The sequence below is a fragment of the Microcebus murinus genome, chromosome 3 (assembly GCF_040939455.1).
Source record: "Microcebus murinus isolate Inina chromosome 3, M.murinus_Inina_mat1.0, whole genome shotgun sequence".
In the NCBI taxonomy this organism is placed as follows: domain Eukaryota; kingdom Metazoa; phylum Chordata; class Mammalia; order Primates; family Cheirogaleidae; genus Microcebus; species Microcebus murinus.
Genome location: NC_134106.1, coordinates 18820690 through 18844163, shown reverse-complemented (window position 1 = coordinate 18844163; position 23474 = coordinate 18820690). Strand labels below are relative to the sequence as shown.

Sequence of the window (23474 nt, the reverse complement as noted above, 5' to 3'; positions counted from 1 at the left end):
ATAGGCTCGAATATAGTGGACACACATGTCTTCTATGGTAAAATGTAATGTGTTCACTACCCAGAGTTAAGTCTGAAATACACAGACTCTTCATAGACCCAGAGAACGTTTCCCTTGATTTAGGAAAATGGGGTAGGCAAGAAAGGAGTCAATAAAACTATTGATTTTTATCACAGGTTGTCATTTCAGCTTTTCACAATTGTCATCTTCTAGACTTTCTCCATCCTCTCCTCTAGGACTTGTGTCTCTGAAGATATCATTGTGAATATGTATTTGACAAGGGTATGGTCCATTCAAAGGCCTCGGCCAAGTTCTCTGAAGATCTCCCTCTCTCACCTATGTTGACCCACCCTCTTCAGAGGGTGCAAAGAGACACTAGGTCTTGGTGAGATTGGGGAATTAAGGGTGTGAGGCTCTTCACATGGGTGACCAGGCTGGTAAATCTACCTTCTGCTACTAATCTGTTAAATTTAAACTTCTTTCCCCCTAGAGGATAAGCAATCCCATCTGGTGATCCACATCTTCATCCTGGGAGCCTGTGACAGCCTTAGCATAGCAAAGGAGGTGGATAGGACAGGCTAGAGAGCAGCCTCAGGTGTGACTGAAGAGGGAGGGAGGCCACCCTGGCTGGATTTTAGGAAAGAAGTCATACCTTGTTCTTCCTGGAGGAAGCGTGTTGTGTCTCTTAGGCAATGAGTTTGGAGCTGCCATTTGGCCCTGGCACAGTCCCGAAAAGATGGGTCTCAGGAGTGATACAGTGAGAAGCTAACTTTGGAGCTTTCAGTTGCACAAGTGTAATAAGAAGAACAGGTAAGCTAAAGGAAGATGTTTAGAGTGTTTCTGGGGTGGTCACAAGTCCCTTTCAACTCTGACTTTCAACTGTCCGTTATTCTTGGTTTCCTTTTCAGCGCTACACATTCCCTTGCTAAAGAGTCCTATCCCTTCTGATCATCGCAATCTGCATTCAAGCCTATAAGAGAACCCAGACAGCTGACGTGTGAGAGGTAGAACGGGTTTCGCGTCACTGTGGCGAAGGCAACGGCACACAAAGACATTTGGCTTCTGGGTCTAGATCTATAAATATATTTATTATAATATAACAAGAACTTAACAATAAACATATACTATGTACAATACCATTACAGAGAACCCTGTTTTATATCATTCACAGAAATAGCCAGTTTTGCTCCAGTGTGATAGATGAGGAGAGAAACGGAATTTCAATGTCATCTGTGTGGAGTCTCGAGCACTAGCACCTCCTTTGGAGGCAGACGCACACCAATGCTAACATCCGCCCTGCCCCGGGCAGTTAGAAATTTGTGCTCCAGTCCTTGGGTTCACACTTGCACCCTGTTTGACATAAATACTTTAAATGACATACAATGTATGTAGTTTTGTGCTTATTACTTTTTAAAATAATAAATAATATTAAAAACTGCATAACGAAGCTCGGTATCCTGTCCAAGTGGGAGCCACACTTTGTAGTGCTAGAAGTTGATGCCCGACATTAGGATTGGAATTTCGTGTCCTCAAATACTGAAAGATGGAAAGCGCGTCCTGTCTTTTTTCTCCTTATAAATGGTTGTTACCATGAAACGACGGCGAGTTGATTTCCCAGATATAAAAGTGGTAAATGTGTATTTGGTACCAACTTCCACTCAACAGCGCAGTGGCGGCGGCGCTCTTCCCGCCTGGAATGGAAACTGATGACCGTGTGAGGTTTGAGGGGCTAAGGACTAGCAGGAAGGCCGTTCTCTTTTGAGCCATGGTGTGACCTCCCTCCTGGCTTCCCTTTCCGCAGGTTCGTGTGTGACAAGAAGAGAGATTCTGCTCGCGCCCCCCAGGCCTGGGCTGCCACGGCTCGGCTAAGAAGGCTGTCCCCATCCTGAGAGCTCTCGTGGCAGGAGCCTTAATATATAGCTATAAATATCAAAAATAGTCTCCTGTGCTTTGTAGACATTTATTCTCCCCCCTCCTCCGTCCCTTCCTGCCTGTTCTGGGTCCTCTGCGTTGCCTCGTGGAGGGAGCCCGATGGGTGGCACGAGCCAGAACTGCTTTCTTTCCTTCTAGAACAGACTCTTCTTCCTTGGGTAATGCCTCCAGGAGGCACGGCTTTCATGGGGCTGTCTGGGAGTTACTTCTTCTAAAAATAAAACGGGGGCATTGCCCACCCCAGGAGAGATCCTCTATTCTGCACATAGAAAAATGAGAGCAAAGGCCCCCCTCTGGCACTACCTACAAAGAGCTTTGGGAATTCCCACAACATTATCCCTCTTGTGGCCTCCTCCTTCTCTCAGTACTTAAAAATAGCCTTTTGTTTATCAAGAAAATGCCTCAGAAATCTAAATAATTCATATTGGGTAAGAGAAAGCTAGCACAATCACCTTGTCCTCCAGCAAAAACATGGCAGAAGCGCCCGTGACGGCGGGCAGACAGCTCTCCCCAGCCGGCCCCGCACGGGCGCCGGACTCCTGACGCACAGTCTGTCCCTCGTTTTCTCTTGGCCACTGAAAGTGTAGATTGGTTAAAAAACAAAAGTAGGAATCAAAGTGATAAGGACACTTTGATCTTATTCCAAGAGAGCCTGATGCCTAATATTGTCATAGGATAACTGATCTATGGTTGTTTAGGGATCAAGCTTGCTCTGCAGGAAAGAAAAAAACAGCTTCTCTCTCCCAGCTGAAAAATATGTGAAACTCTATTGCACCGGGCAGAGCGGGCGCCGCGGATCGGAGCGGGCGCCCCGGCTCGGAGCGGGCGCCTCCGCGGCAGCCGGCCACCCCGGCGTGGCGCGTGCGCGGTTCCGCTGCTCGGGGCGCCGTGCCCCGTTTCACCCCAAAGGCAAGGATGATTTTCTACATTCACTGTAGAGAATATTCAAAATGTTTAGCATCGTGAGTTCCTGGATCGTGTTTCGCTGGCCTCTTGTTGGCGTCGCTGAAAAATCATCGTTGTGTGTAGCGTTTGCCTCAGCAGACTAGCCCGCAGTCCCGCCCGGGCGCGCGGCCGACGTCAGCCGCTCTGAATGTATTTCTTTATCACCACGCAGCCGTGTCTGAACACCGGGCAGGGCATGTGCGGCAGCAGGGTCCACGTGTTGGTTGTGGGCTCGTAGGCCTCCATGTTGCCCAGGGCAGGCCCCTCGCTGCTGACGATGCCGCCGGTGGCGTAGATCTTGCCGTCGAGCACCACGGCGCTGTGGGAGGGGAAAGCGGGAAGAGAATGAGGCATTTCCCTCCCAACCTGGACCCCGAGACGGTCTCGACCCCGCGTCCTGGTGCACGCTGCCCGTACCCTCTCGCCCGAGTCGTGTGGGATCTTGCCGCTCTCCTTTGTCCTCTGACCCGAGCTGGCCTAAGGGAAACACCTTTCCCGCAGGGCCATCGGGTGCCATGCTGTCCCACCCCGCAAGCTGCGGGAAACGCTCCCTTGTACCTGGCTGCCTGCAATGGCCGGCAGAGGAGCCGCCCCTGGGCGCGGGCGCAGGTCACTAGGCTCCACGGGGCCCCTTTCTTGTGTTGCGCACACAGAGCCTGCCTACCGCGCAAATCACATTGGGGACATGACTCATAGGAATGCCAGGACAGAGAACAATAAGGAGCGAAATTGTCCCTGAACGTCAGCCACGCTGCTGGGAGTTCTGCCCTGCCAGGGTGCTGGCGGTGCTGTGCCCCAGGGGCCGTGCTTCCCTCCTGTGCCACCTGGAGCTGCCACCCCTCCAGGACGGCAGGGGGCGGCCCTTCCCTGTGTGGCACTGCCTAGGTGGGTCCTGCTGTCTGGGGCAGCTCTCCCCGTCCCGAGAGCTACCGCTTCACACGGATGTCTGGATCCATGTGGCAGCCCTGACTTCTCCTTTATTTCAGCTAAAGGCCATTTCCTCTTGGCTATTCCCTGAAATTGAACACACAGCTTTTCAAAGCCTTCACCTGTTTCTGAAATGTCTCTAATAGAATTCGTCAGTCTAGACTTCTTACCAGACACCGAAGCTTCCAGCTTTCTCTCTCTCATAGTTCTACACTGTCTAGGGGCCCGTATTTCTCCTTTTGTGGTGTACCTTTTCCCTGCTTCCCTTGCAAGACCCAGCTGGCATGAAGTCTTTCCCATCCACTTCGAGTCTCAGATGAGGCGTGGGCCTCCTCCCTGCACGTGGGGCTCACTACTCCAGTTGTCTATCACTGGACAGGGCAGCCAGACTGCGCTCTGCACACCCCATTCGAGTGTGTGATGTGGAGGTACAGCTCGAGGATTGCAGAATCTTGATGCTAACAGCAGCTTAGCAGTTGTCCGGCCCAATCACCTGTTTCACAGAACTTCCCCAGAGAAGGGAAGTTATGTGTCTAAGGTCACATGATATAACCTATTTAGTAGCAGGTTGTATCTTTTTCTTAAGAGACAGGATCTTGCTCTGTCACCCAGGAGTGCAGAGGCACAATTTATAGCTCACAGCAACCTCAAACTTCTTGGTTCAAGTGATCCTCCTGCTTCAGCCTCCCGAGTAGCTGAGATCACAGGTGTGTGCCACCATGCCTGGCTAATATTTCTATTTTTTGTAGATGGGGTCTCATTCTTGCTTAGGCTGTCTCAAACTCCTGACCTCAAGCGATTATACTGCCTCAGCTTCTCCAGTAGCTAGGACTATAGGCATGGTGGCATATGCCTATAGGCTAATTTTTTTATTTTTTATTTTTGTAGAGACTGAGTCTTGCTTTGTTGCCCAGGCTGGTCTTGAACTCTTGGCCTCAAGTAATCCTCCTGCCTTGGCCTCCCAATGTGCTGGGATTATAGGTGTCAGCCACCACACCTGGCCAGATTATATTTTTTCTAGCTATGCCACATAAACAGTGGGCACTCAGTAAGTGCTTCATGCTATTTGCACATTGCAGATTCAGTGGTTACCTCTGCAGAGGCACGAGATGTCTTCAGGGAAGAGCTATCATGGGTTTCTGGGGCTGCTTCTTATTCCTTGTCCCTCTTAGTGTGGGAAAGGACAGGGCTGGAAGAGCAAGGACTAGTATCTTATTGCCACGGGGCCGGGCAGCCTGGGGACCTAGCTGCGCTGTGCCCTCTGCCTTCTCTTCCTGCAGAGGCAGGTCTGTGTGTGCTTTGCCCAGGCAGGTGCTGCGACTCCAGCGCAGCCGATCTTGGGCCCCTTGCTGGGGCCAGCTCCCAAGGGCCATCAGGGTCATGGGTGCAATCAGAGCATTCCTCCGAGAAGCACTGGTCCCTGCAGGGCATTGCACAGCTATGGCCTAGCACTGCCTTCTGTCTGTGATGGGCAGGTGGTCCCGGGGGGAGGTTGGCCTTGTGCCTTTCTGCTTCAGGTGGGGTCAGCTGGAGCCCCAGGGTTGGGCAACTGGGCTGGATGGAGGCTGCTCTGGGCTGCCCGGGGTTCACACTCTGCTCTGGCTACTCCACCCCATGGCTGAGGGGGATGCCACTGCTCTGGGCCTGGGAATTACTTTGGGCATCAAACCCTGCTAAATCCTTGCTATCTTATCCCTCTGTGCCCCTCCGCCACGCCCTCCTTCTTTTTTCCGTCCCTGGCAGAGTCGCCGCAGCCCCTCTCACCTGCAGAACTGGCGAGAGTGGTTCATGTTTGGGCCTGCCTTTATGTTTCCTTTGTCCGGGTCGTAGATGGTGGTAGCTCTGGCGTAAGCCCCACCCAGGATGAAAACGAAGCCATTGAGGGTGACAGCCGGGGCGTATTTGTTGTCTGGGAGGAGAGCAGAGTGGCAGATCAGGGGGCCTGCCGGGGCCTTCCCTCCCCCTTTCCCCCCCAGCAGACACTCCGGGGAGGGAGCTGGAATGACCTCCAGGCAGGACTGGTTGGCCTGAGGACAGGCGGGCCAGGGATACCTGGAGCCTTGACTCACTTGCCCTTCGAAGGGCACCTGGCTGAGGGCTCACCCACTCCCTCCACCCCCAGTCTGAAGTCTGCAGAGCTGCTGGGCTTCGCCTGACTTCTGGGCGGGGCAGTGGGTAAGTCAGTGAGGTTGGGGCGCAGCCCTGGCCCTGGCCGCAGGACACAGCTGGTTCTCACCGATCATCGGGGACTCAATGAAGCTCCATGTGTTGGTCTGTGGAACATAAGACTGGAGGACGCCCGCAGCTCGGCCTGCCTCGTTCACACCCCCGAACACGTAGATCTTGCCGCCGCACACCGTGGCGGCCGCAGAGTGCACTGCCTTGGGCAGAGGGGCCACCGCCTCCCATTGGTTGGTGATGGTGTCGTACCTGTGCACAGAGGAGAAAACGAGCCTGGGGTCAAAGATGGGACTTGTGCAGGGTAGAGACCACCACCAAGGGCAGTGCACGTTCGGGGGCACGACCATCTGCTCCCTGCCCTTGGAGTCCCTGGTGTAGCCTGGGGTCACATAGCTGGGGCACTGGGGTGAGTCACTCGAGGCCTCTGAGGGTCTGGTCCAAACCAGCCCTCTTGGCCTTACTCTTGAACCTCTTTGGGGCTCCTTCTGCCCATCACATCCTCTGTGCACATTCCTGTCCCTGTACCTTTGTCACATGGTGCTCCCCTCCTCTGGGCCCCACCTCCGGCCCTCTCTCTCCAGCTCAGTCCTGAACTGAGCAGCTTCCATATACCCAGGCTCTGGGCTGGAAACTGGGGAAACAGGGATATTAAACACCATTCCTGCCCTGGAGGAGCTCATGGTCCGGAGGGGAAGACAGCCAAATAAAATACACTGAGGATGATCAGAGTGCAGGGTGACAGTGGTAGGACAGTGAGAAACCCAAGGAGGCTTCCTGGTGGAGTTGGTACCTGGGCTTCACCTTAAAGGCTGGATAAGCCACTAGCGTGGCAAGTGGGGAGCAGGAGGGGGTGGGCACAGGAAAGCACTGTAGGTGCGCAGAGGTGTGGGCACGGGTGGTATTTGAGAGAATTTGGAGTACAGACAGTCCCTGTTTGACTTACTAATTTTGCGACTTCACAATGGCACAAAACCATTGTAATCTTGACGTAATGCACAGTATTCCATAAGTTATGTGACATAATCAACACTGTGTTACAAAATAGGCTTCGTGTTAGATGATTTTTCCTAACTGCAGGCTAACGTAAGCATTTTGAGTGTGTTTAAGGTAGGCTAGCTTAAGCTATGATGTTCAGCAGGTTAGATGCAGTAAATGCATTTTCAACTTGCGATGTTTGCAACTTATGATTGGTTTAGTGGGATATAGCCCCATGGGAAGTTGAGGAGCGTCTGTAGTTTGGAATCTGTAGTGGGTGGCTTAGAAGGGAGACCAGTTAGTTAGTTAGTTAGGCTAGTCTATTATGGGAAGCTTGGCAAAGTGATGGTAGCTTGGACCAAGGAATGACAGGAGTGTAAGGACATGGGGACAGAAGCAAGGTGAATGGATATGGCCACTCAGTAGCGGGATGATGGTCTCTGGCTTGGGAGACTGGACGGAGGGGACGATACAGGTGGGACAGGGAACCGAGAGTGGAGGATGTAGGGGTGGTTTCAGTTTCATTGAGAGGCGTTTAAAGCACTCGTGGGCAGCAGTGACGATGTGCAGTGGCAGCTGGAGATGCAGGTCTGGATTAAATATTCAGCTTTGGGGGCGTTTGGCCAAGGTAGGAACTGAGGCTGAGGAGTGCGCCGCGGCCGTGTGCATTGAATGTGGGCTGAGCACAAACCCTCAGAGGGTCGCGGTGGCCGTGTTGCAGAAGGCAAGGGGCTTCAGGATGGAGGATGGGAGGAAGGCCAGGAGTCTCAGACAGGTCACTGGTGCTCTTGTGGCCAAGGATGCTGTGCATGGAATGGGACGTGCAGAAGCCACATGTGTCTGGAGGAGTATAAGGGGCTCTGTGGTGGAGACATGGGAGTGGACTTCTCTCTGGGAGGAATCTGGGCTGTGAGAGGCAGAGCAGGTGGGGCCTGGACAGGAATGTGGATCTCAGAGGGGTTGGCAGGGGAATGCTGACGAATGTTTCACCAGCAGCTCTCCAGGGAAAAAATCCTGGTTCGGCATTCGGTTTCTATGGTGTAGATCCTCCCACCTGGCTGAGGTCAAGCCACCGATGGACTGCCGAACGTGGAGTCCGTTATCTGGAATCTCCTCCATACACAGGTACAAGAGGCATATCTAACCTCAAGAGCAGAGATCGTAGTAAAATGTAATAATCAGGAAGTGATGAGCTTTGAGTATGGATTACCTTTGTTTTTAATATATTTAACTGTAAGTGTATGTAATTTAATTTTTAATAATAGCTGTGGTTAACAACTGACTTGCAGATTTGCTGACATTTTAACATTCAGCTCTCATGAGCCAGCGTGAACTGGCGCTAGCACACCATGGGTTTCGGTGATCTGGGGGGTTGGGGAGGATGTAATTGTGTTTGCCTGCTGGTAGGAAGGAGCCCGACGGGGTGAGGAAAGATGAAATACATGTGAAAGAGGAGGGAGAGCTGACGATGCAGGTAGAGGCAAATTGACTCCAAAATGGGGAGGGGAATCAGGGTCCACGTGGGCAGGAGGTAGGAAGGCAAGGGTGGCGCGAGCGTGGGTGCACGTGCAGGAGTGACAGTGAGATGTGAGCGGGGTCTTGACTGATGGCTCTGTTTTCTCTGTGCAGCGAGAGTCAGAGCTGGCGGAAGTACTGGGGGAGTCTGTAGGGTCAGAGCTTCCAGGAGAGAGGTAAAGATGAGAAATGCCTGCTCTTGAGAGTGGGAGAAACTGCCAAAAAGGAAACTTCAAAAGACTGCCCTGCAGCACTAAGGACCCAGTGGAGGATGGAGGCCACCGATGGTGCGGAGGGGCCGGAGCACGGTGAGGTGGAATCGTCTCTGTTGGCATTCAGCACCCAGGCTGGGCCCAGAGCAGGCTTGGGCAGATCTGCTGCCTGCGGGTGCCGGGCAGAGCAGCAAAGCGAGAGTGATGGATCACAAACTCCAGGCAAGATGGGGAAAGGGACCACAGGAAGCAGCTTCGGGAGGAAAGAAGACTTGGGATAGGGTGGCCTGGCCGAGGGGCTTGACCTTGGGCTCTTTCTTCATGGGGCAGCTTGAATCTCAGTGTTTCTGCCAAGTGTTCCTGGGGGCTGCTCTCTCCTAACTCCAGCGGCCCCAGCACTCACTCTGGACCTCCCAGCAGGTGACACTGCTACCGCTCCCCATGTGGTTCCATGTGTGCCTGGGTGTGCAGGGCCTTGGTGTGGGCACACCTTTCCCGGGAAGCACACTGGGCCCACTTTCTTCCAGCTCAGACCCCAGGAAGCTGACTCCCTTCGCCCTGCCTCTGGCCGGGCGAGGGCTGTGTGATGTCCAGTTCCATGCTTGGGTTTGAGAAGAGGCCAGAGTATCTTAAAGGGCAGCAGCAGGGCTGATTCAATTAAGCCCCAGACGAATGACATGTGGCTTATATGCAATGGAGTAAGTGTCTTTTTGGACAGTGTCAGAAGTTCAGATATCTGTTTTTTAAGCCAATATGGCAGAGATCCAAAGAGATCCTGCAGAAGAAGCTGGGAGACAGTGGAAGATTATGTGGCTGCTAGTCCTCAGTCTTTCAGTATGATGGCACATCGCACCAAACGCGTATTTCCTGAGAGCTTGTTATTCCAGGTGGCTGATTGCCAAAGCCAGAGCCCTCCCGTCAGCTCAATCTGTCAGCTTCCTGCTTGAGAAGGATATGCTAATGACATGCAAATGACCCCGCGGAGTGAGGCGCTCTGCTATCATTTATCCAGTAACCACAGCTACTGCAATATATTGCTCTAAAATATTAGACCCAGTTATTTATATAATGATATAATACAGGTTTGTCTATTGCACTGTTGTTTTAATCTATAATTATATAATCTTGCTCTATTCCTGTAATTCTGTAATGTAATATAATTATAATGCACCATATAGCTCATTCATTATCAATATAATAGAAATTTGTACTGTTAGTGCTTCCCGGGGGACAAAGCACCCTCCCTCATGTCTTTCCCGATTACCTTGACCTTCCTGTCACCCTGAATTCTCATCATTGCCACCATGTGGCACAGAAACAGACTTACCCAAAGGGGCTCCAGTTCTGCTCCTTGGGAAGCAGTGGGTGTCCCGTCCCTTGCGCCCTCCACCCTACTTGCACGCACACTGCTGGGGGTGGGGGACTTCAAGTCTGCATCCTGTCACTGCAAGGACAGCTGACAGATCCTAGTGGGCTGAGGAAGGGTTCAAGGCCTGTCAGGGCACCCTGCTGTCCCGGGCTGCTCCTCCAGCTACTGGGCTTCCCAAGGTGGTCTTGCTCACAATGTGCCCGAGCTGATGTTTCACCAGGGAAGGTCGACACAGGTAACCCCTGAGCCTTGGAAAGCCGCTCCAGGACCCCAGAGAAGCGGAGCTTGTCTCTACCTTTTAGCTGGCGCATTTGATCCTCTAGTGAACCCCCGTATTTATCAACAAGTATAAGTTTGCAAAATGAGTAATCAGCATCTTAGGAGATTAAAAATAGCTGACGAAGGCAAGGCAGGATGACGGGTCTAGCTCAGTTTACTCCTACGCAGAAAATGTCTCCTTTTTCATGTGTTTATTGTCGGATGACAAATGACTGGAAGCTGGTGCTTCGGGAAGGCCTGGGGCATGCACAGCCCGGCAGCCGGTCACCCTGAGGGCCGCCAGCGTCAGGGCTGATCCAGGCCCAACGATAGCATTGAGATCCTTGTGATCGCATGGGATTCCCCATTATCTCCAGATCAATATGACAATTAAATGTGGTTACTGAGCCATCTCTGGGCTCCACTTGGGGGAGTTAAAAGCCCACAATGAACATTCAGAGCCTGTCTCACTCTGAAACCATCTTTGCTATAACATTTGTCAAGTGTCCAATTAACCACTGAGGGAAAGAAAATACAAATTGAGGGCTATGTGTGCCTTCACAGGCAAAAGATGTCACATGGGAGGATGTGATTTCTAGTGGCAGCTGATGATGGGTGGGGGTGGTGGGCTTCGGGGCAGAGGGGACGTGGGAGAAGGGCTCCGGTGATCCTAACTGCCACCTCCTGGGTTGTACTTCCGGGCCGGGCAGCCTAACTTGTCACTCTCTGGGGCATTGGTTTCTCCAAAAGCAGGACTAAACCTTCCTGTTCTTCCGCTGACTCATGGCACTTGCCCAGATCTTCCCCTGGGCTTCTGTCTCTGTAGAACAGTCTCCTTGGCTCAACGGAAAAAGACCGAGTATTTCCACCCAGAAATACGCGTCAGCCCCGGCTCCCCGCGCCTTGGTCTGACCGTACGCAGTGGCCTCAGGAGGAAGCCAGCCTGGGACCTCCAGCAGCAGGCAGGGTAACACACATGGCTCTTGGGCCCTTTGATTTACTTTTTCTTTTTTTTTTTTCTTTTTTTTTTTTTTTGAGACAGAGTCTCGCTTTGTTGTCCAGGCTAGAGTGAGTGCCGTGGCGTCAGCCTAGCTCACAGCAACCTCAAACTCCTGGGCTTGAGTGATCCTTCTGCCTCAGCCTCCCGAGTAGCTGGGACTACAGGCATGCGCCACCATGCCCGGCTAATTTTTTATATATATATCAGTTGGCCAATTAATTTCTTTCTATTTATAGTAGAGACGGGGTCTCGCTCTTGCTCAGGCTGGTTTTGAACTCCTGACCTTGAGCAATCCGCCCGCCTCGGCCTCCCAAGAGCTAGGATTACAGGCGTGAGCCACAGCGCCCGGCCTTGATTTACTTTTTCTTCTGGAGAATTCTAGAGGGTTGGCCAGACTGTCCCCGCAAATTTCTTAGTTTGTGTGCAGTGACTTTGCTGCATTACCAACAGATTTCCTGGGCTATGTAGATGGAGGGAGGTCACTGGTGTGTGACGCCCTGCTTGGCAGGGACAAGGAGCCACAGCCACTGGCATGGCCCACGTTCTGGCCATTGGTCCCACCGTTGCCCTACGTTCCAGCTGGCCAGGGCAGCCAGACTCATCCTGTGTCTCTCACGATTGGATCTTGGGCCTCCAGCTTGTCTGATACCTAAATGGGATGTTGACCCCCAACCAAAAGGGACAAGTGCCCCATTTCAGTGACTGGGTAAGGCCAAAGCGGGTGTCACCCTGACTGCTTCCATGTCACATCCCACAGTCCTCTCTTGCGGTGGTGTTTGAAGAGCCTGGGACTGTGGCCTTATGAACAATCTAGTCTCTAGTGCATCACCGTGGGGGGTGCGGGGAGGAGCAGGGATGTGATTTAGCCTTGGTGGCAGTAGCCTCATTACCTCTCCACGTGGTCCACGTTGCCTGCCACACCAAGGCCCCCGAGGGTGTAAATCTTTCCATCGTAGACAAGGCTATTGTGCCGACAGCGGGGCACTGTCATTCTGGAGACGAGATTCCAGTTATCGAGCAGGGACATGTAGCACCAGACATCCGCCAGCGTCACCCCTGACTCCATTCCACCTGCGGGCAGGATAGGAGGTGCAGAGAGCAGGCAGGGTGAGGACGGGTCTGAGGCTGGCAGGCCCAGCCCCAGGGTCAGAAGGAAAAAGCTCCACCTGCAACGTGGCCACTGCTGGGCCTTCCTCATCCCTGACATTCCCCGGTGCCCCCCAGCCCTGAGGGGCCTCACCTGAGAGGTAGATGTTGTCCCCGGCACTCACTACACTGAAGAACTCGCGGTCATAGAAAGGCAGCGAGGCCAAGGGGTACCACTTGTTGTTCTGCGGGTTCCAGCAGGTGACGGCCACCAGCGAGCGCTGGGTCATCCCCACCATCTGACGGCCCCCAACCAAAACGATGACCTCGGCCACACCTGCGGGGACATGGATGGGCACCCTTGGGACACACCCCGACATTGTCAGCATCTGTCCCTGGCACCTCTCTGAGGGACCACCCAGAGTTGGGCCGACCCAAGGCACCTGCATGTGGGGAGGTTCGGGGCATGTCCCTCGGTACCTGCTGAGAGGCGGGGCCGGGTCCGGGGCGTCTGCATCTCCTGGCGGGCATGGGGCAGCATGTGGTAGCGTTTAGCCTCGTTGACCAGGTCCCGACAGGCTTCTGATGACTTGATCAGCTCCTCATTGTCAACCACGTTGAGCAGGTAGCTGGGGTGGATAAAGGGGAGGCGGACCACCGCCAGCAGCTCAGCCGCGTACTGCAGGGGAGAGGAGACACGACCTTCTTAGACTGCAGATAGGACGCCTCCTCCTCTGAGTTGTGTCGACAGGAAAGAAGAGGTGTGGGACTGTACAAAACCAGTTAACTCCAGCCCGTGTCGGGCTTGGGAGAGCAGATGCTCTGCCCAGCCAGCCCAGACAGAGGTAGGGGCACTGAGCCGGAGGTGGGGAGGTGGGAGGCTGGCATGCCGCAGCTGGCCCCAGGGGGCTGCCTGTCCACCCCTCATTCCCGCACTGCACCCAGAGAGGGTGGCGAGGCTGAAACGAGGAGGGTGCGACCCTCGAGCTGTGGGTGCAGCAGGGACTCAGGAACAGGTGGGAGGACCCAGGAAAGCTTCAAGGACATGCAAGTCCCACCCATGAGCGCTGCGTCTCCCCAGCAGCAACATCCTTCCGCAGTGTCACACGGCCTCAGATGCCCCCTGGCCCTTGACCCCTGACCCTGTGCTGAAGTTTCACAGGCTGACTTGAATGTCCCCTCCTGTCTGGCCACTCCACTTTTGTTTCATGCAGCGAGTAACTGGTGAGCACCATGGGCCACGCACTAAGCTCATTATCGGGGATGCCAAGACCTATGAGACCCTGTCTCTGACCTTGAGGTGTGCACAGTTGAATGGGGGCGGGATCTGTCACATAGAAGGCCCTGGCGGGCGAGAAGAAGGGTCTAGCTAGGTGTCGTGGTGGGTCGGGAGTGAGTGCCCCACAGAGCATGTGACGCGTGAGCTGGGTGCAAGGACTTTTGGCAGGCATAGGCAGGGAGCGGGGTGGGCATTCGAAGTCTGCGTAGAGGCATTGGAGGGTGAAAGAGAATGGTGTGTTTGGGTTTATTCTTATTGGATGCAAAAGGCTTTTATGGAGGGGATGAGTAGCAGACAGGGAGAATGAGCGTAGAGCCGGTGGAGCAGTTGCCAAGGGCTGCGCAGCTCTCTCTGCAGAGCTGAGGAAGGGCAGGAGGAGGGGTGTAAGTGGAGGAACTGGAGGATCAGGTTTGCTCTTTAGAAAGACCACTCAAGCCAGAGGGTGGAAATGGATTTGGAGGGAGCAAGACGGAAGGCAGGGAAAGCACTTAGGAGGCTGCAGTAATCTGGTGTGGTTAGGGAGGTCTGAACGGGAGAGGGGGCGGTCGATGCATTCAAGGCGGAGCAAGGAGGAGAAACGGGCACTGTGTGGCCACGTGGGTGTGGAGGATGTGGGGAATCGAGGCTTCCACCTGGGGAAACGGGCAGGGCTGAGATAAGGAACACAGAAAGGGCTGCAGCTTTGGGCTCGATGAATTAGGTGGATTTAGGGGACATCCTGCTGGAACTGTCCTGTGGGTGACTGAACTGAGAGGTCTAGAGTTCAGGAGAGAGTTGTGGGCTGGAGTCACAGATTTGGGAGTCATAGTGAATTGCGGCAGTCCCTGTGAGTAGCTGCCCCACCTAACTTCCTGTGAAAATAAATCTCGCCCCCTCCACCCCACCTCTCTCCTGGCTGGGTCGGTGGACAGCCATCTCTGCATCCTCTGTCCACCCTACCTAGTGCCCCCGAGGGACTCACGCTCTTGGCCAGCTTGGGTCCCCTTCCAGGTGGAACGCCAGCCCTTGAGTATCCTTTGGTGGCAGATTTCTCATAGCTAAGTCCTCCTTTCACTTCCCTGCTGCCCGTGGGCGGGGCCACCCTCCCTCTCCCCAAGCCTGCTCCCATATGCCCCCCTGCTGGTCACAGGCGACCCTGCCCCCCGCCCCGTTCATCCTTGCAGCAGACCCCATGCCTACCTGTGCACGTGACGCAGGGTCCTTCTTGATCCACTTGATGACCGTCTCGTACACCAGCTCCTCGGCCTTGGTGTTGAGGCTGTCATTGGAGACGTAGGCGATGAAGTCGTCCTTGGAGATGCTGAGGATCTCCTCCTGGGCCGCCACCTCGGGGAAGATCTGCAGCGCGAAGGCCTTGGCCATGTGGTAGAGCTCGCTGCACTGCATGGCCTCGGCCATGGCCAGCACCCCCAGGCAGTTGCTGGCGGTCAGCTGCTTCTCTGGGGGCGAGAGTGCAGGACCACTGACCAAGGGCCCTGGCAGCAGTCGCCACCTGTTCCCATCGCTGCTACCCTGTGTCCCTCTCTGAGCCCATGTCCTGTGTCCCTGCATCCAGCATCTAGAGTCCCCATAAGCCACTTCCTGTGTCCTTGGAGCCTTAGATCCATGTCTCAGGGTTCCTCTGCCCCATCTCATGGGGGCTCTCAGGGCCTCCCTCTGCTCCTGGGGCCCTGGTGGAAGGACCTAGGTCATGAGGCATGGAGCGTGGGCACTGGGCTCGGGCTTCCTCACTGACTGTCGGTGGAGGAGGCCCGGGCAGCAGAGCCCAGCCTGGGCTGGGGCAGGAGTCACACTGAGGCTTGCAGTGTGATCCATAACTGTGGCAGGCGTGTCTGAAGTCAGCAGTGGCACTCCTCACGTGCCACCCACCTTCTCCCGTGGGCTTTGGCCTCACTCAGTCTGACCTTGAATTTGGGGTCCATCTGGCCAGCCCCCCTGAGATCTGGCTAATGGTTCTTCCCGCCTAGATGTGCCTGGGTCTTGGGAGGCCATCAGTTTGTGAGCCTAATCTGCCACTGTGGTTCCTGTCCTTTCTAGAATGTCAGTCCCTCAGCTGTCCTCACTGGTTTGCTCCCATCTCTGGGCTCAGCCCCTGGCCTTCTCTCTCTGCACCTCACACCCCAGGCCTGTTCCCACATGGCCTGCTGGGGCACAGCACACCCCTCCCCTACAGAGAAGTGAGTCCCCCTTAAGTTCATGCCAGTGAGAGAAGGACTCTCCGGGCGGGGCTATTCACATTATCATCTTAAAACAGCTTTGCGAGACCCAGGCCCATCCTGGGGGCCTTCGGTGTGCACACACGGCCCTCCGCTCTGGATCCTTGCTGCTTAGAGTTCTTTGCACATTTGACTCTTCCCGCCGAGGGACACGCATGCCCCCAGGGCTCACCGAGAAAGGACACGCAGACTTTGCAGAAGGTGTGGAACTGGAACTTGCTGGCCGCCTCCAGCAGGGTCTTGGCGTTGGCCGAGTCGATGACCAGGGAGCCTGTGTAGACAAACTCCAGCAGCAACTCCAGGACGTCCGCCTGCAGGTTGGACAGGACGAGCTCCAGCTTCTCCCGGCCGCCCTGGCTGCCGTCTTGCACCGACCTAGGCACAGAGACCAGGGTGTCCTCACCTGCCGCCCCCGCGGCCACTGCGCCGCTTCCTCACAGGGCTAGATTTCCCTGCACATCTTGGTCACGCCCTTCGTTTTAGGACCCAAAGGACACAGCAATGACACACCTGAACCTAATGACCTACACGGGATCTGAAAGAGAAGAGTCTGACCAGAGAAGCCCAAAAGAACAGAAAACCCTGCTTATCACTACTCGGCATGTCCATGCAAAAAAAGATGCAAATCAAAAAGCATGAGCTATGGATGGGGACGAGGACCAGGACTGGCCTCAAAGGGAAACAATACGGTTCAGCCCACAGCTGGCCAGCTCGTCCCGGCCTGGGCCCGCCTGCCCCAGGTGGCAAATTCTCCAATGAGACTGAGGCCTGGGAGGCTCTGATGGGCTGTGGTCCCAGCCAAGCCAGAGACGGCCTCCGGTCACCCAAAGACTGAGGGCCCCAAGCTGCCCCAGAACCCCCCCAACCCCACCTCTTTCCAAAGCATATTGTTTCCTTTTAGGCATGGGAAGGAAGCCCTTCATGACATTGCTTTGAAACTGAGGACGAGACGAGAGAGACGGACAGAATGGTCAGAGCTGGGAGGAGGGAGAGGGAACAACCAAGGACTTCCGCCACAGACAGCCAGCAGCCATGACCTGGGACCTGGCCCGGGGCGGGGCCCTCCTGCCACATGGAACACGGGGTCAGAGGTCAGAGTGGCCTGCGTGTAGAGTGTGCATCGGGCTTGTGAACTGGGGGGAGCGGGGGAGGGACACAAATATATAAATATGTTTATATCTGGTGTCTACAGAAATACAAAACCATTGCAAAGGCTCCTAAGGCCTGGCAGCCGCCCCTAAAGCTGGACCTGGAAGGAAACAGATAAGATGAGGCGAGGATAACACCAATACAGAAGTGACGCCAGGAGAAAAAACACCCGGAACGTTAGGAGTCGGAGGCAGGTTTCCCGGAGGCTGTCGGTTTGGCCACCCGTCGTGGCTGCTCAGACCGGTTCTGCTTCCTGCACTGGGCCTGGTCCCACCTGGGGCCGGGCTCGGCCACATGGCTGGGAAACGACTCCTGCGGTCCACTCATTCGCTTGCGAGGAGGCCAGGGGGCAAGACTCTTGTGACTGGTCCCTTGGGTGCACCTGTGGCTGGCAGTGGGGCCGTAGAGGGGTCCAGCGAGCAAGCTGGCTGGCCACAGAGAGGGAGGCTGGCTGCCATGTGGGTGGCTGGGTGGGAAGAGTGCTGGGCTGGGAGCTAGGGGCGCTAGGAGCCCTAGCTCTGCCACCGACAGGCTGGCGGCCTTGGCCTCCCGGGCCCTCAGCCTCCTCTTCTGCAAAACAAGAGGGTTGAACTAGATGAGGTCTAAAGTCCCATGGAGATTTTATGTGACAGAAGCTGAAAGATGCCCTTCCCCAGAGACTCTTCTGTACATGACAGGACCTGAACTTCCCCCATGACAGCAATATTCTCAGGTTAGGCATCAGCCCCCAAGGCCTAGAAAATACAGATGTAACCAGGCAGGGAACAGGTTGCGCTGTGATCCTGCTACTGTGCCAGCATCCTGGGCCTCCTCCTAGCGGCCCCGCACTGGGCCCTGCCCATGGAATGGCTCATGTGACAGGGGCTGTCAGGTGCCTTCTGCCCCCAAGCCCTGGGCAGCCCAGAAGACTGAGGGGCAAGGTGCCGGCTCCACAGAGGGTCTGAGCAGAGGCCCCTCCAAACCCACGCACACACATGGTGGCTCCTAAAGTGCTTAACACACCTAGTCTTCTGCTGTCAGGACGGATTTCCACGCTTGGGTGGCTTTCAGCATAAAAATAGTTCATTATGTGATCACAGGAATCCTAAACGCCCCAGGCCTCAGGGGCCATCTGGTCAACCTCAACTCCACGTCTTTGCCGCCTCAGCCTCCATTCCTGCAGGCCACCGCCTGCTTCTCCTCACGCTCTTCCCGCTCTGTGGGGTCACACTGGGCCACAGCCAGTGCAGGGTTGGTGGGCCAACGTAGGGCTGGTCACCTTCTCCCAAGGCCCCAGTCACTGCTGCCTGCGCCTGTGGCTAGTCCACCTGCACACCCAGGAGTCCTGGACCAAGGAGCGAGACCCAGTGGAGGGCTGAGGTGGGAGGAACTTCAGGACTCAGGCACACACATGCATGCACACTCGTGCAAACACACGTGCACACACACACACACACACTGAAACCCCTGTGACCCTGAGGACCGTGGAGTCACCTAGTGGGGAGGGGTGCTGGGCAGATGGACAGCCTGGCCCAGTGGTCAGTGTGGGGGTGATGCCATCTCACTCAGGGTCTGAGCCAGGGAGAGGGTCGTGGGACAAGGTGGAGCCTGCACGAGGAGGCGCACAGGTGCCGCAGAGCCTCGCAGGTGCTGTCCGGGTTGGGGAGGGTCCCTGGCCACACGATGCACGGCTGTGGTCTGCTCCTCCTGGTCCCCACTGTGGGGTGGAGGGGCTGTGGGGCAAGCGATCTGCAGGGAATGTCTGGAGGCTCCTGAGTGACCCTTCCACTTGGCCACAGAGGGACACTTGGGAATATGACGGAGGATCCGTTGGCATCTGAGTTCAAGATCTAGAGGCCAGGTCCCAGGTGGCGAGGCTGTAAGCATGTCACTAGCACATGTGGCCTAGAGACCTCTCCATCCTTGACCATCGGACTGCCTTGGGACTGGACCTTGGTGCTCCTTAGGCTCTTTCTTCCAAGCAGAAGTCCCCTAGGGGACCCCCACCTCACCTGATGGGGGGCCCTGGTCTCTGATGGGGAGCTGCGTCCTCTGCAGATGCTGTTCTGTCCCTGCCCTGAGCTGGCTCTTGTCCCACTCCACTCGGCCCTGTGGAATGACCTGGGAGATGCACAGCGGGGCAGGAACAGGCAGCAGTAACCTTGTCTATGAACCTGCCACTTGGGGCACTGCCCATCCACACAGGGCCCAAGGGTGCTGCCAGAAGACCGGAACTTCCGGGAGTCACCTTCTTCCAAGAGGGGATGGCCCAGGAGAGCCCAGGGATCGGGACACAACCCTGGATCTGTGGCTGTGTCAGAAGGGCTGGTCCCAACTCTCAGGATGTTTGAAACCCCACAATTAGCAACAGGCTCATCCTGGATAAGAACTGTCCCCTCCAGACTTGAGGATGGTGTCCCTCACTTACCCCCAAGCACCTCAGTGGTTGGATGTTTTCATTTCACCAGTTGGAGTGGGCACTATCTGGACTAATGGGGCGGTTGTTGGGGCAGGCGGGGGCGGGAGGTGCAGGAGGCCGGTGCCCTGCTCTGCCCTGGAGAGCCGGCCCTCCCTCCCGACCTGACTCCCGCCCAGCCCTGCCCAGGGAAGCCCGGATATGGCATCAGCCGTAGGGCACTGACATGGGCACGCCTGAGTCTCACTGGGCCCTGCCCACACTTCATGACTTAGCGATGGGTTTGGCTCATGTCATTCTGCCAGCACACAAGATACATGACAGTGTCCTCTTGTTATCTGGCTTCCAAGCCACATATGCCTGTTCTTCCAGAGAAAGGCGCGGGTGCTGCCCCCGTAAGTGCCCAGCTGCCTGGGGGAGGAAGGAAGGGAGTGCGGCTCGGCGGGTGCATTAGTGCAAGGAGCCCCCGCCGTCCAGGCTGCGCCTGGGGCAGGCAGGCCCTTCGGCCGAGTCCCCCCAGCCTTCCCTGTCCTGGTGGGAGAGGGAGTGAGAAGCCCAGAGCCTGGACATGGGGCTTTGTGAAAATCAGCTTGGAAAAATCAGCCAATTTGTTGGCTGATTCATCCATTTTCATTCAATTGAAGAGAGAATCGAATTCAAATGTGGCGTAGGCTCCCATAGACTTTGTGAGATGGTTTCCAGCGGAGGGCGCAATGCCAGGTCCAGGCTTGTCCCATCTGTGTGACGAGGGGCCGCTCTCCTCCGTGGCTGGGCATTTTCTCCCACACCCGGCCCTGGGAGCGTGTTTGGAAGTAATGGTGGGGTGGGGTTGGCACCTCTGCTGTCTCTAAAGAACATCCCCCTGTCCTCCCTGGTACAGCCTGCAGCCCACCTAGCCAGTGATGTCCCCGGTGGCTCCAGCCATCCCTGAGAGTGCCTTGGCCTCTAGGGGACAGGTGAAGGTGCTTCCCTTCCACAGGCCAGAAGGGAAAATCCAGGGCAGCTCCACGTCCAGCTCACTGGGGCCTAGAAGCCACCCCTGACCCCTGCTGGGCCCCCCCAGCCTGGATGCGGGTGAGGGCTGGTCTACACAGCGCTCCCCCTCCCATTGCACAGAGACCAAGCTCAGCTCCTTTCCTGCAGGGTTTCCACCCCTGACCACCTCAGGGACTCAGACGGGGCAGCAGGGGATGGGTGTAGGACCCAGGTCTCCTAGCCCCCAAGGGGGGGTTCCCTCTGTCTTGCAGCAACTGCCCAGAGCCCCACCCTTTCTGGTTAGGGCCACTGAGGTACACCTTTAGGTGGGCATCCACATCCCTCTGCTCCTGACAACTCCTGCCCGAGACCAAGCCCAGGTCCTGGTGTGAGTCCTGGCCACGTTCTCAGTGCAGACTTTGCTCTGAGCTTCCCCACGGATGCTCTGTGCCTCTGTGCGCTTCTCCAAGCCTCCTGGGCCTCCAGCCCGCACCCTAGAGGGGCCAGCTTCCTCATAGGTGTGGGGATCACGCCTGCCATGCAGGTCCCTGACTCTCGGGGGCATTATGCCCTCCTTGCGGAGTGGAAGACTGTGTGGCCAGTTGACAAGTGTTTGTGACATCTGTGCATGCACACACAAAGGTGCACATGTGCACACATACAGTACACACACATGCACACACATATACACACAGCACACACGTGCACACACAGTACACACATACAGTACACACATATGCACACACATGCACCCACAGTACACACATGTGCGCACACACACAGTATGCACCCCTGTCCACACTGTCAGCCCTGGGATTTCACTTTCCTTCCTCACAGACTTTGCACGAAAGTAAAAACTACACTTTTGTTCTTTTGGGTTACTACATGGATGATAAGAGCAGGAGCTTTGGAGTCAGACCGCAATCCAAAGCCTAGATCTACTGGCTCCTTATACTTCTCAGGGCCTCAGTCTCTTCATCTGTAAAATGGGGACACTAATAGTCTCCTTGTGGGCGGGGTCGTGGCCTGGTCAGAGGAGGAAGACGGGAGGCGGCTTCGGGCAAAGAAGCTGCTGCGGCCTCACCAAAGGTGTGAAGACATGTGAGGAAAGACCGGGTGGCCCAGGTGGAGTCAGCCTGTGACACTACCTGGGCAATGGGACTTTGCCCCGATGTCTGCGCGGCCACACGGAGCCCTAGGGTGCTGAGACCTGGCTGTCCCGCTCTCAGTCTGCCATCTTTAGGAGACGCACATCCGACTGCGACACCCCCGGGCTCCGTGATCCGGCCCCTGCCTCCCTGCAGCCTCGCTCCCTCACGCCCTCCCCACTGCGGCAACACGGAGCCTCAGACCCCTGCGTCCCACGATCTTGCCTGTGCTCCCCCACCTCTGCCCCACCGAGTCCTAGTCTTCGTTCTCAACCCACACCAGATGCCACTGCTTCCCCGTGGCCGCCCTGACAGCTCCTCCCTGTGGTTTGTAGCGTGGCGCCTCTGCTCGCCCCGCTCTGTGCTCCTGTTGACAGCTTCTAGTCTCCGCCAGACTAGTGTTTTGTGTGAGACCAAGGCCGGGCCCCAGGAGGGGCGAGGGGCTCCCCCCTGTTTGCCCAGTGAAGGGTGGGCGGACAACTGGCTTCCCGGAGGCCGTCCTGGGGCTCTGGGCAGGGCGCCCACACGGCGGGGCTGGAGCAGTGGGCACATCAGCCCCCCTAGGCTGGAAGTGGCAAGGAGTCCAGCCTGAGCCTCCACGCCTGGGGGGTCCTGGGACAGCAAGGGTCACCTGTCCCTGATAGTGCTTGCCCAGAGCAGGTCAGTGCTGACCCCCCTCTTGCCCCATGGAGGGCCCCTGCTCCCTCCCCTTGCAAGAGCCGAAGCTGCCTGAGAGGAAAGCCCCTGCTTGGGGGCCTGTGGCTGCACATTAAGCCTCCAGGGTCACAGATGCAAAGGGGACTGAAGTGACATGGTGACAACACCAGCTGCTCTCTGACCACCAAGAATGTGAAATTCTCGATGATTTCGCATGGCCGGAAAGGAGACCCCCTTTCTGCACAGAGTCTGTCTCTCTCGGAGAAGGCGTTTGTTTGCAGTTACCTGCACAAACAGTTCTGTGTGCCACGCTCAGGACCAGGGCAGTGAAACTTCAAACGGCTGCAAACCCATGTTGGGACTTCAGGAGCAGGGCCCTGGGCTCGCTTCAGTTTCCACTTCTTTCTCTGTGTGCCCCTCCTGCATGCCGAGGGCCCCCAGCCCTGTCTCCCCAGACCTCAGACCTCTCTGGGCTGGGTCTGTCGGTTGGCTGTCTACACACGTCCTGACGTGGGGCTGTGGGTGATCTTCCGGCTGCTAAGGCTCCACATGTCAAATGCTTCACTGGTCATGTTCCCCAGCTCCCCCGACACTGGTCTGTGGGCCTGCCCTCCTCCCTGCGACCTCTGCTGCCTGTGACACCTCCTCCTGTACATCCTGGTCCTTACACTTGGGAAGCGTCTATAGACTGGCCCTGCCCATTCCCTGACGGTCACCCTGGGGTGTCAGGGCTAGAAGGAGACCTGGACACCATTCGAACCAACCTCCTGGTTTACAGATGAGAAACCTGAAACCCGAGGCCCCCAAGGGAGGACACGACTAGCCTGAGGTTGAAGGACAAGTGGCAGAGTTGGGTGTAGGACTCAGGTCTCCTAGCCCCCAAGGGGGGTTCCCTCTCTCTTCCAGCAACTGCCCAGAGCCCCACCCTTTCTGGTTAGGGCCACTGAGGTACACCTTTAGGTGGGCATCCACACCCCTCTGCTCCTGACAACTCCTGCCCGAGACCAAGCCCAGGTCCTGGTGTGAGGCCAGGGCCTGCCCACTAACACACCCTCTCTGGGACAGCCATCTGCATACCCGCTCTTCACGCCCCACCCCTGCCTCGTCTTGGCCTGTCCACGAAGCCTTCTCTACCTTGGGTTCCTACCTAGCGGGTCCTGTGCTATGTGCAAGAGCTTGGCTGTGACGTGAGGTCTCCGAAGGCAGTCCAGGGGCTCGTTCTAGGCAGGGCCTGGACCACTGCTCAGTACCGACC

At 56.1% G+C, this 23474-nt stretch overlaps 1 protein-coding gene across 2 annotated transcripts in view; it reads right to left on the bottom strand.

Annotated features, from left to right (window-relative positions):
* Positions 1–368: 368 nt before the first annotated feature.
* Positions 369–23474, bottom strand: part of KLHL29 (kelch like family member 29) — a 288515-nt gene continuing 265409 nt past the window's right edge. For both annotated transcript variants that reach the window (XM_012788076.2, XM_012788078.3), the window contains exons 7-14: positions 16068–16270; positions 14859–15118; positions 12881–13079; positions 12555–12737; positions 12205–12385; positions 6041–6234; positions 5569–5713; positions 369–3196 (exon numbers count right to left, since the gene is read on the bottom strand). In XM_012788076.2, the coding sequence (XP_012643530.1) occupies positions 3013–3196; positions 5569–5713; positions 6041–6234; positions 12205–12385; positions 12555–12737; positions 12881–13079; positions 14859–15118; positions 16068–16270 (1549 nt within the window). In that variant the 3' untranslated portion in view covers positions 369–3012. The remainder of the gene's footprint in view (positions 3197–5568; positions 5714–6040; positions 6235–12204; positions 12386–12554; positions 12738–12880; positions 13080–14858; positions 15119–16067; positions 16271–23474) is intronic.